We start from the raw sequence: 10,744 nt of genomic DNA, 5'->3' as shown, positions 1-10,744 counted from the left end.
CCTCCCATGTGGTTTATATACTGTACCCCGAGCAGGAGCACGCACCCCATCTGGGGCCACCAAATCTTACTAGCTTCCTCAAGACCAGTGAGTCAGTTCATTCAATGGCATGGCAGCCTCCACCACAGCCTGGAGCTAAGGGACAGCCAGCACCTTACCACAAACCAGACAAAGGGGAGGAGGTGCTGCAGGATCCACCTGAACTCCCACCCAGTGGGACCTCTCAGATGACTGGTCCAACTCATTCACTCTGCACAAAACAGGCTGGAATCTGGGAGAGGCAGATCCCTGACCAAGGTCACTGGCAGGCCCTCAATAGAACTCGTCTCCGGAAGCACTGTTTTGAACTGTCTTGCCCAAGTAAATTTTTCCAGGTCATCAGATTTCTCCCTACAGGACTCCATCTAGGGACTTTAGCGCTGCTTCATTTGGGGTGACAGGTGAGAGCAACGTCCCTGAGCCAGACCAGAAAGAGCCTGAGCAACACAAGGGTGTGCCAGATCCCCTTCCCGCTCAGATGATGAAGGGTGAATTGAAAGCAGGGACACTCTGGGCGGGACCCTGACGGCCCAGAACACCTTTGTCTGGAGACCATTACTCCCCCACCAGCTCCCAAGGAAACCCTGGGAGTCTGAAAACTGGACGGGGTTCCAAGGACCCGTGAGCACCTGGTTCTTTCCGACCCCCCTGGGCTTTTCCCGAACAGGTCCCTGGCGGCGGCGGGGTGGGGCGGGGGCGGAGGAGGCCGCTGTCCCCAACCGCTGGGGTTCCCCTCGGGAATCTGAACAAAGAGGGAGGCAGAGGCCGCCCCCTCCCCGGGAACCCGACGCCGCGAGGCTGCAGGGGGCGCGGGAGGGTAGGGGCCTTCCGCCGCACCCCGCCAGGTCGAACGCGGTTGACCTTTTCCCCGGACGCCTGCGAGAGGCTAGAAGCGTGCGGGTCCACAGGGGGTCTCGGCTAGGCTCGGGTGCCGCGGCGTCCGCTCGCCCGCCGGCCCACCCACCGGCCGGGCGCTCCCGCCGTGGCCGGAGGGGGAAGCCGAGCGCCCGGGACTTCTCCGCTGCAGCCACCCTGCCGGGCCCAGCAGGCCGGCGGAGCGCCCACGCCCACCACACCCACGTGGGCACGCCCCCCGCGGCGCACCGCCCCCAGCCCAGCCTCCGCCCCCGGCAGCGGCAGCGAGGTGGAGGGGCTCCCTGCTGCCCGCACCTGCACCCGCGCGTTGGCGACGGCGGCGCCGAGGCCCGGCTCCCCGCCTGCGCGTCTGTCTCGTTCACATCACCCTCGGTGAGTCGGCGGCGCCCTCGGTCTTTCTCCCCATCTCCCCCCGCCGTTGCGGCTGCGGCCAGCCCGCCACCCCTGCTCCGCCTCCCCTCGCGACCGGAGACTCGGCGAACCGCGCGCCCTCTCTCTGGGGCCACATTTGGCTTACGAGGGCGGTACCCCCTCCCAGCGGGACGCGGGGACCTCCCCGGGCGTCGCGGTGGGGGAGGCGAGGGCGGCAAGGCCTCTTTGTTCGGGCGACAGGCGCCGGGGCCCCCCCTCCCGCCGCCGCCGGGAGTGTCACCCGCACCCAGCCCGCGCGCTCCCTCCGCCTCCCGGAGATCACCCCGACCAGGTGGCGGCGCGCGCCTTTTAGGGGTGCGCGGTCGTGCAATTGGTGGATTTTTTTAACCGGTTTTGGGGGGGGGGGGTAGAACGGCGAGGGGGGCGGCGAGAGCGCTCCTGGCTCCCGGCAGCTCCGCCTGCCAGGCTCCTGGCTCTCCTGCTGCTTCGCTCCTCGCCTCCCGCGCTCCTCTCCCGGCTCGGCCGAGCTCGCTCCCCGACGCCGCAGCGCGGAGATGAAGGTGCTGGGACACAAGATCGAACTGCTGACAGGTACCGCCGGCCCTTCTCCTCCGCCGCTCCTGGGCGCGGCCCTCGCCGCCCGCTACTTTCCGAGTTGGAGCGGGAGACCGGCGCGCTGGCCGGGGTTTGGGGCGGCTCGGGTTCGAGCTGGAGGAGGGGGTGCGGATGCTAGCGAATTTCGAGCTTGTGCGCTCTCTGTTCCTGCGCGGAGCACCGCTCCGAGAGAGGACGTGGGGCTGTGTCCCGCCCGGCCCTGCTCCAGTCCGCGGTGCTGGCGTCCCGCAGGAGGGAGCGCGGGTCAGGGGAGCGGCCCCTTGGAGTCTCCGACTAGCCGAGCTGTAACCAGGCCATCGGAAGGGATTTCAGCGCCCTTGCCCTCCAGTCAGTGTCGCCGTCCCCCAGTAAAGAAGGAGCTCCCTGGGCTCCCAACAGGACCCCTGCCATAGGCCTTTTATTTCCTGCTCCCCGTAACAATCTGAGCGCCTCTCCCTAGAAGTTTCTTGCTGGGAGTAGAGGCCAAGTGGTCTGTGAAGTGGGCAACCAGATGGGACCCTGCCGACTGGGGGCTCTCAGCCTTGAGGCTCCTCTGGAGAAGCGGCCAGACACCCTGCTGGAAACCACATCCAGGGTGCTGTGGCTGGAGATCAGCAGAGGACACTGGGTATGCCCAGAAGTGGGGGAGGAAAGAGCAAGGACAGGAGACCCAGTGTCTGAAAGGTGGGAGAGCTCTCCCACTCCTGAGGTTGTGTGGAGAGACTCCGGCAGGTGGAAGGGGGCTAGGAAAGGGAAACAACCAGGGCCACCATCTCCCCCGGGCCTGGGCGGTGAAGGTGCTCAGTGTATCCTGGGGCCATGTGTGGAATCGGGCACCTGGAAGACTTTGGTTTCTCACCTCAAGGACCTTACTGTCTGGTGCCAGAGAACAGAGCACAGGAACTCTGTTACAAGACAGGGAAGCGGGCAGCAGTGTGGGGGTGCATTCAGGAAACAGGTTGGAGTCTGAGGGTGCTGGAGGGGAGCAGAGAGATTTGAACACATGACAGTGTTTGAACTGGACCCTAAAAGACAGAATTTCTATTAATGGAGAGAGACGTGGCATTGCAGGCTAATGGAGGGAGGGGCCAGCTTACATATAGGCCCTGCGAGTGGTGCAGAGGCTGGAGGGCCTGGAGCTGCGAGGGGAGGTCTGGTGAGGTTTCAGGCTGTGAGTGAGAGTTAAGTTACCTGCAGCTGCTGTCTCTTGGCTCCTGGCAAGCTCACAAACAAGGAAGAGGGGGCTGTTCCGAAGCCCTTGAAAACCTGGCCAGGTGCTCAGAAGTGCCAGGTCTTAGTTGGACGAGCCATGGGGCTGGCCCTCCCTCCAATCCCTTACCAGCTTTTCCTTGTAGAGCTCACTTGAGGCAGGCTGGCCCACCTGACTTCAAGGCCACTGCACTAGTTAATGCCCTTGAGGGAAAGTTTTTACAACCCCGTGGGTGTTGGGAGTCCTGCTCACAGGGCAGAACTTCTGGATCCTCCCCTTCTCCTCTTTGGCCCCAAAAGGCCCCGGAGGAAGAATGCTCTTGGGAGGCATTCATGGGGGCTCCAATGGGCGTGCAGCTTTGGGGTCCCAGGGCAATGTGCCCTTATCTCCTGGGTACAGGGGTCAGGGACCCGCCTCCCTCACCAGACAGGCTTACCTGGTTCTGGTGGACTCTCTAAGCCCCTGGCCAGGCTGGAACAGGAGCCCCTAGGGCACTGTCGTGGGTCACAGGCCCCCCCCCCCCCTTGCACCTCTCACCAGGCCCTGGGAGACAGTGCATCCCTTTAGCCTCTGGCTGGTGGTCTTTGTGACCTTCCTCCCAACTCCATCCTGTCCTCCTCCTTGTCCCACAGATAAGGGTTCAAATCCCAGCCCTTCTGCTGACCAGCTGTGTGATTTCAGACAGCTTGCTTAACCTCTCTGGCTTCAGTTTTCTCCTCTTAGAGATGAAACTGTTGACCCCTCCCTCTGAGAGTTGGCATGAGGCTCATTGAGATAGCACGGGTGAGGGGGCTAGCCCTGGTGGGCACCTCTTGGGCTTCATCTCCCTTCTGGAAAGTTCCTCGTCATGGAGAACTTCCACCTACCGTGGCTGGTTGGCCACTAGAGAGTTTGGCTCTGTCCCTAACTCCACCTTATCCCTGCTCACATGCATCTGTGAGATTCTGACCTGTTTCCCCTGCTGGATGATGAGCAGGTCAAGGTCAGTGTTGTTCCAAGTGGATTGTGGTGGCAAATAGCAAATGCTCAACCGTTGTTTGAGTCCAGGCTCAGTTGTGTCTCTGGGAGGATTCCTTAGAGGCCCGTAACTCCCTGCCCCCTGTGTCAACATTAGTGAATTGTTCCATTGAACCTCTTTGCTAAAATCCTACTTCTGTAGCTGTTTACAGTTTTCACATTCTCCCCTTTTATCATCATGCCCCTTTTCCCGGTGAGGTTAGTCACTTCTTCATGCAGCTGGGAAAAGGTGGAGCTCAGTTTCAAACCCGGGTCCTGAGCCATCCCGTGTGTTCTAACTGCCCGGCTTCAGGCCAGTCTTCAAGCTGTTCACTTCTTTTTCCCATCTGTAAAATGGGATCATCATGGTACTTACCCGGTTGTGTGCTTCAGCAATTAGCTGTGAGAGTGTGTGTCAGTGCTGAGTGCAGTGTCAGGCAGACAGTCAGCAAATCGCAGTTGTAGGGCTTTTGTTCCCAACTACCTCCTCGGTGTCCTAGGGTCTCCCCCTTCCCCTTTGCTCCTCTTCTGTAATGTTCCAGTTCCTTCTCTGGCTTCTCCACACAATCCAGACCTCCCTGCAATGTGCTCCTGGGGGACTCTGCTGAGACCTCAGTTTCCCGTCATGTGGGACAAATGGGGCATGACACCTAGAGTTGGGCTCTACTGGCCTGACGTCACAGCTCTGACATCAGGTGGGGAAGGCCGGGTGCCCCTCACCTGTGGGGCTGGAAGGATGTCCATGAGTTGTTGTGCCCAGTCGGAGCATGTCTTTTTGTTGCAGAGAGAAGAAGCAGGTGGTAGGGGCTGTTCTAGGAAGTTTCACAGGTAACTGATGCATATGGCAGCCAGCATTTTCCAGACTCTCTGAGTCTTGCAGTATAAGGAGGGCAGGGATTTGGGAACCAGAACGGTCTCCTCTCTGTTTCTCAGCTCCTGAGCAAATTTGTAATTACTCTGAGCCTCCGTCTCCTGATCAGTAAAATGGGAATAAGGGCCCTACCTCAGTAGCACTGGGAGGACCCCAGCACATGGCCCCCCATGTGCCCACGCAAGCTTGCTGCAGTCTTCAGAGGACAGACTCTTGGTGCCTTTTGTAGCTGAGTGTTTTTTTTATTTCTTAGTATGATGTGGGAAAGTGGGACATTAGTCTACTTGGAAACAGGAAAGTGATGGCTTATGTGCATTTGCACTCAAACAATATGTCTCCAAGATGGTTCGGAGTCCGGAGGGAGCTCTAAAGTGGCAGATTTGGGGCTCTGATATGGTCCCTTGGGAGCCCTGATGTTGGATGTTGGAAATGTTTTAAAAATACACTCAATGTGTGATTAAAAAGCAAAACTTTTTGCCTGTTCTGTCTGGAATTTTGGTGTCATTTGAATGCATGGAATATGTAGTCCCACACAATTTCATAGACTACCTTTAAATAGTGTTTGATTCTTGGCAGGTGTGTTGACCCACATTTTACATGTGGGGGAAAATGAGAAGCACAGATTTATCCCAGCAGGCTGAAAATAGGATCCCAAATCCTCATTTCCAGTTCATCCATTTCAGCAAACTCCACTGCTTCACCGGTGTGCTGCAGTGTGGGCGGGGCATGCAAATGAGGGGGCGTGGTCTGAAGAGGGGAGGGGTACGCAGGTGGGCCCCCAGCCACAGGTGAGGGTGGGGTGTGCGGAGACAGGCGTGCTGTCCTCACTGTCCATGCAGAGGGCAACTGGCTCAGCTTTTATGAAGGGCAGGTTGGCAATGCTGTATCAGAAGTTTAAAAATATGTGTGATCCGTGACTCAGCAGTTGAATTTTTAGGAACAAATAAAGATGTGTGCAGAGGTGTTTGTTCAAGGGTGTTTATCCCATAGTTGTTTATAGAAAAAAATAATAAACGGGAGCAATCTGAATGCCTAACAGCAGAGAACGTTAAATAAATGAGGGTGCCATCATACTAGGGAACCCCAACAGCTGCAAATTATGCCATCACAGGTTATTTACTCATCCGGACAGACACTCCCTTATACATGTAATAATAAGTGGTGACATCACACTTGTGTGGCATTTGCCATGTGCCAGGCACAGTTCTGAGTGCTTTCTATGTATTAACTCATCCCAACAACCCTAGGAGGGACCCGCTATTATTTCCTCCTTTTTATAGATAAGGCATACTAAGGCACAGAGAAGTTAAGTAACTTTCTGAAGGTCACACAGATGTTAAGTGGCTAGCTGGAATGTGAACCAGGATATCTGGCTCCAGAGTCCAAAAGTATGTCTCAAAACTGTTTTTTTGTTTTCAGAAAGAAAAAAGCCTTTTTCAGTATGTAGATCAGCAGTGAAAAAAGATGAAAGAACCTAAGCAGAAATCTTAACAGTGGTTTCCTCCGATGAGTAGGATTGTATGTGCTTTTTACTTCTGTTCGCTCTTCTGCTTCTCTGACTTTTCTCAGTGAATGTGTGTTACATGAAATTCAAGTTCAGTTTTTAAAAACTAAGAAGGAACAGACGCAGAGAAGTGCTGAGTGCTGGGGTTCTGATGCAATCAAGCCGGCGGGAGCCCTGAGGAAGAGCCGAAGCCCAGTGCTTTGGAAGCGGTGTGTTCTTGGAAAGCTTGAGGGCTGAGCAGTGGATGTTGAAGTTGGCTTTCCATAGGGAAGAGGAAGTGTTCAGGGGCACAGTGAACAGCTCTGACAAACGTAGGGCTGCAAGACCATGGGGGTGTGTGTGCGCACTAGGCTGAATAACGGCTCCCAAAGATATTCAGATCCTAAGCACTAGAACCTAGAAGTGTTAGATGACAAGAGACCGCAGGTGTGATTAAGGTAAAGCACGTGAGATGGGGTCTTTGTCCTGGATTAGCCAGGGGGGCCCTGAATGCAAGCACATGTATCCTTACGAGGGGGGAGGCAGAAGGATACTTGACCACAGAGCCCAGGAGAAGGCACTGGAATGCCCTGCGTCAAGATGCTTCACTTTCTCCACACTGCTGGCCTTAATGATGGAGGACCGGCCAGGAGCCAAGCAGTGCAAGGAGCACAGTTCTAAACCTGGAAAGTGCAGGAGAAGAGATTCTCCCCTCGGATCTGCATAGGAAGGAAGAGTGGTCCTGCCAAAACCTTCACTGCCGCCCAGTGCCATGGAGTTTGGACTTCTGACCTCCAAGACGATGAGACAACGATAGGCCTTGTTTGAAGCCGCTGAGGTTGTGGTGATTTGTGACACCCAGGAAAACCAGTCCTGGGGTGTGCACGTCAGACCCAGGGCCTCGGCCCCTGCGCCGGCCAGCAGCACAGGGTGGTGGTCACACTGTGGGGTTGGAGTCTAGAAAGCTGGATCTGACCTGCCCTGGCCATGTGACCTCAGGCTGAACCTGGCCGAGTCCACAGGGTAGTCTTTTTTTTTTCCTTTTCTTTTTTTAAATGTTTTGCTCATTTGTTTATTCAGAGAGAGCGCGCAAGCACGAGCACGAGTGGGGGAGGCACAGAGAGAGAGAGGGAGACACAGAATCTGAAGCAGGCTCTGGGCTCCAAGCTGTCAGCACAGATCCTGTCGCAGGGCTCGAACTCACAGGCTGTGAGATCATGACTTGAGCCGAAGTCGGATGCTCATAAAACTGAGCCACCCTGGCGTCCTGACCTCTTGAGGGTCAACTGAGAGCCCTGCGATGCTGTTTTCTGAGTAGGAGAGCGTCACAGGAGCATGGGTGCAAAGCTGGTCTCTGTGTGTGACAGAAGAGCTCTCGTTGCATTCATCCTCCAGTGCCCGAAACCCCAAGCCACAGATGAAATGTACACTCCAGCCAGAATGATTACAAGCCCCATAACAAACACTTCTGAGGACTTACGTGCTTTTCCAGTTCACCTTTTGGGAGATGCGTGGCAGGACAGATGCTGCGTGCCTGGTGGTGCGCCCTGTCTTAGGTGAGGTGGGGGGACCCCGGCCTCCTTGGACAGGACACAGGGCATATTTCTGGGATGTCATCTCCCTACACAGGGGTGGGGGTGGGCATTCCATAGCCACGTCTGAGGTTTGTAGCCAGGATCATATTCTGTGCGCCTGAGACAGTTTCCTGACAGCCTACTCCAGGGGCCAGGCTTGTGGGTGCCAGAAGTGGCTTTTAGCAGTCTTTTCCATGCTGGTATTTAGGAGGAGAGATGTCCTGTTGGGGCCCAGGGGCCTGGGTGTGGAACGGGGAAGCTGCTGCCTCTCCATCAAGTTCCCTGGAGAATCCTGTCCGCCCCACCCTGAGCCATACACCTGCCTTTCCTGGTGCTGCGAGTAAGAGCTCTGAGCTCACTGCTCCCAAAGCCCAGGCCAGCTCCAGAGTATTCACTGAGAACTCGGCCCACTTGGTCAGGGTGGAGGACGTAGTGGTCGGGGGTGGCCCCGAGGTCCCTCGCGATCCGAAGTGGTCATCCAGGAGGACTGCAGGCCCTGAGATGTTCCGGGTTGGAAAAGCCTAGGCAGCTCGAGTGGACTGTGATGTTGCCTTTTGGGTGTGGTGGGCAAGTCCTGCCCTCCAGCCCATGAGCCCTCTGACCCCACACCCAGGCCTGGCTGCCCCTATGTGATTGCAGGGTGGATGGGTGGGTGCTGGGCCAAGTGGAAGAAAAGACCTCGGACCTTCTGTTAGGTCTCCTGATTGCAGAAACTGAGCCTAGGGTGACAAAAAAGGACACTGTGGGGCAACTGTGGCATATGGATGTAGGGCACACGGGGCCACTGGGCTCTGTCTCCCTCTCCCCCACTCCTACCTGTTCGGGTCTTTGGGTTGTTTTGGTTCTAAGTCAGGCCCTGCCTCTCGATGGCGAGTTGGCTGCTGGCTCACAGACCATCCTCCCCATAACCCCAGCGAAGAGCGTCCCCAAGGATGCCAGCAAAGGCCTGGTCCTGACAGGAGCCCGAGGCCCTCCCTGCACCCTCCGAGGCCACGCCCTGTGCTGTGTCCCCCTGGTTTCCACTCACTCACTCCCACCTTGCCGCTGCTTTCCCCTCCTCTCCTTTCTCTGGGCTCCAGCCCTGGACACCTGTCCTCACTCACCCCCTGGCTGGCCCCATCTGGTCTCACGAGTTTGGGCACTGCCTCTGTGGTGATGTCAGCAGCCCAGCCATTGGCTTCTCTGTCTGCTCAAGGCTAAACCTGCCTTGAGAGAGCTTCCCAGCTCTCTCCTCACAATGGCTCAGAGCAAAACCCAAGTCATGCTTGACTCTTGTCCCTCCCTCATGCCCCACATCGATGGCCGACAGCTCCCACTGGTTCTGCCATCAGGACACGCCAGAACCTGAGCGCTTCTCCACCTCCACTAGCCATCAGGTCTCTTCCACATCATTGCAACTGTTCTCCCTATTCCCGCCCCCACGTCTGTTCCCCCCAGAGCAGGTGGAGGGAGTCTTTAAGATGGAAATCCTCTCACATCACCCCTCTGCTCAGAACCCTCCAGCGCAACTCACTCAGAGGAAAACCAGAGTTTTCCTAACAACCTTCAAGGCACAACATGATCTGATGCTTCTGCCCTTACGTCTTTGTCCCCAGGTCCTTCCCCACCCACCCACTCCCCAGCTCCCCTGAACGTGCCAGACAAATGCCTGCCTCACAGCCTCTGCCCTTCTCTCTGGCCTCAGTGCTCCTGCACGTCCCCAGAGCCCTCTCCCTCACCTCCGTGTGCCCTGTTTCAGGCTGTCTACCCCCTTCGCTGACACTGCTTCCTCTATTGACCTTGGCATGTCTGACACACCATAGATTAACTCAGACTTGTTGATGTTTATCTCCTCCCCTAGAAAGTTCCACAAAGGAAGGACATTTTGTCTATAATAGTATCTTGTCTCTGGTGCCTGGAACAGTGCCTGGCACATAGTAGGTACTCAGTCAATATCTAGTGAGTGAATGAATGAATGAATGGATTTTCACCTGAGCCACCTGGCCACGCCTGGGAGTGTGGTTATCTCTGCCTGAACCACATGGATTGGGAATGGGGGGGGGGGGGGCAGGTAATGTTTCATAAAAGGAAACCAGGTGCCATTACAAGTAGGAAAGACCTGGGTGTTGAGTGAGTCCTGACACAGGGCTCCCTTCTGTAGACATTGTGTTTGAAGCAGGAAGACTCTGGGAGTTGCTTGGTGTGAGTCCTTCTCTCCTAGGTGAATGTTGTTCCCGAAAACACTAATACGTTAGACATTTCACAGGGGCTTCCTGTGAAAAAATACCCCGTAAGAAAGTTGCTCCCTCCCATTCTCTAATTCGGACCATATTGCAGACTCGTGAGCTGGACGAGGCTTGCTGCCTTAGCTTACCTCTTTGGATCTTGCATACAGATCCAGGACAAGTATATCTTTGTTTCTGGGAAATCTGCCAAATGAGGCAGATACACAGCTGAACTGAAGCACCAGTGTTAAAGAAACTTGAGAATCTGTAGCAAAAAATAAAAAAAAATTAAACTGCCACAGTGGGCTTTTCAACTTTTTAGGTAGGTCACGGTTACCCATATCAGCAAGGTTACTGTGCACCTGTGAGGGCTGAGTGAGAAGGGGCTGGCTCCGTTGAAGAGCTAGCGGAGAGCATTGCTTCATGGAGTATACCGCCCACTGGAGAGAGGAAGCTGCAAGTTCTGGCCGAGCTCTAGCATTCCCCTGGTTTCCCTTGGGCAAGCCCTTTCCTTTCCCTTGGCTT

At 56.1% G+C, this 10,744-nt stretch overlaps 1 protein-coding gene across 2 annotated transcripts in view; it reads left to right on the top strand.

Moving 5' to 3' along the window:
- The first annotated feature begins 1,149 nt into the window (after positions 1-1,149).
- NDRG4 (NDRG family member 4) overlaps positions 1,150-10,744 on the top strand; it is a 43,506-nt gene continuing 33,911 nt past the window's right edge. Inside the window, exon 1 of one of the 2 annotated variants that reach the window (XM_047836308.1) lies at positions 1,150-1,287. Coding sequence is in view for 1 of the 2 variants with exons in the window: in XM_047836306.1 (XP_047692262.1) it covers positions 1,842-1,878 (37 nt within the window). In the remaining variant the exon portion in view is untranslated. Of the gene's footprint in view, positions 1,288-1,815; positions 1,879-10,744 lie in introns of those variants that run through there. The other variant, XM_047836306.1, reaches the window with a different exon arrangement.

This window comes from Prionailurus viverrinus, chromosome E2 (assembly GCF_022837055.1).
Source record: "Prionailurus viverrinus isolate Anna chromosome E2, UM_Priviv_1.0, whole genome shotgun sequence".
NCBI classification, from domain to species: domain Eukaryota; kingdom Metazoa; phylum Chordata; class Mammalia; order Carnivora; family Felidae; genus Prionailurus; species Prionailurus viverrinus.
Note: the sequence above shows the minus strand (reverse complement) of the source record. Positions and strands in the feature narration are given on the sequence as shown.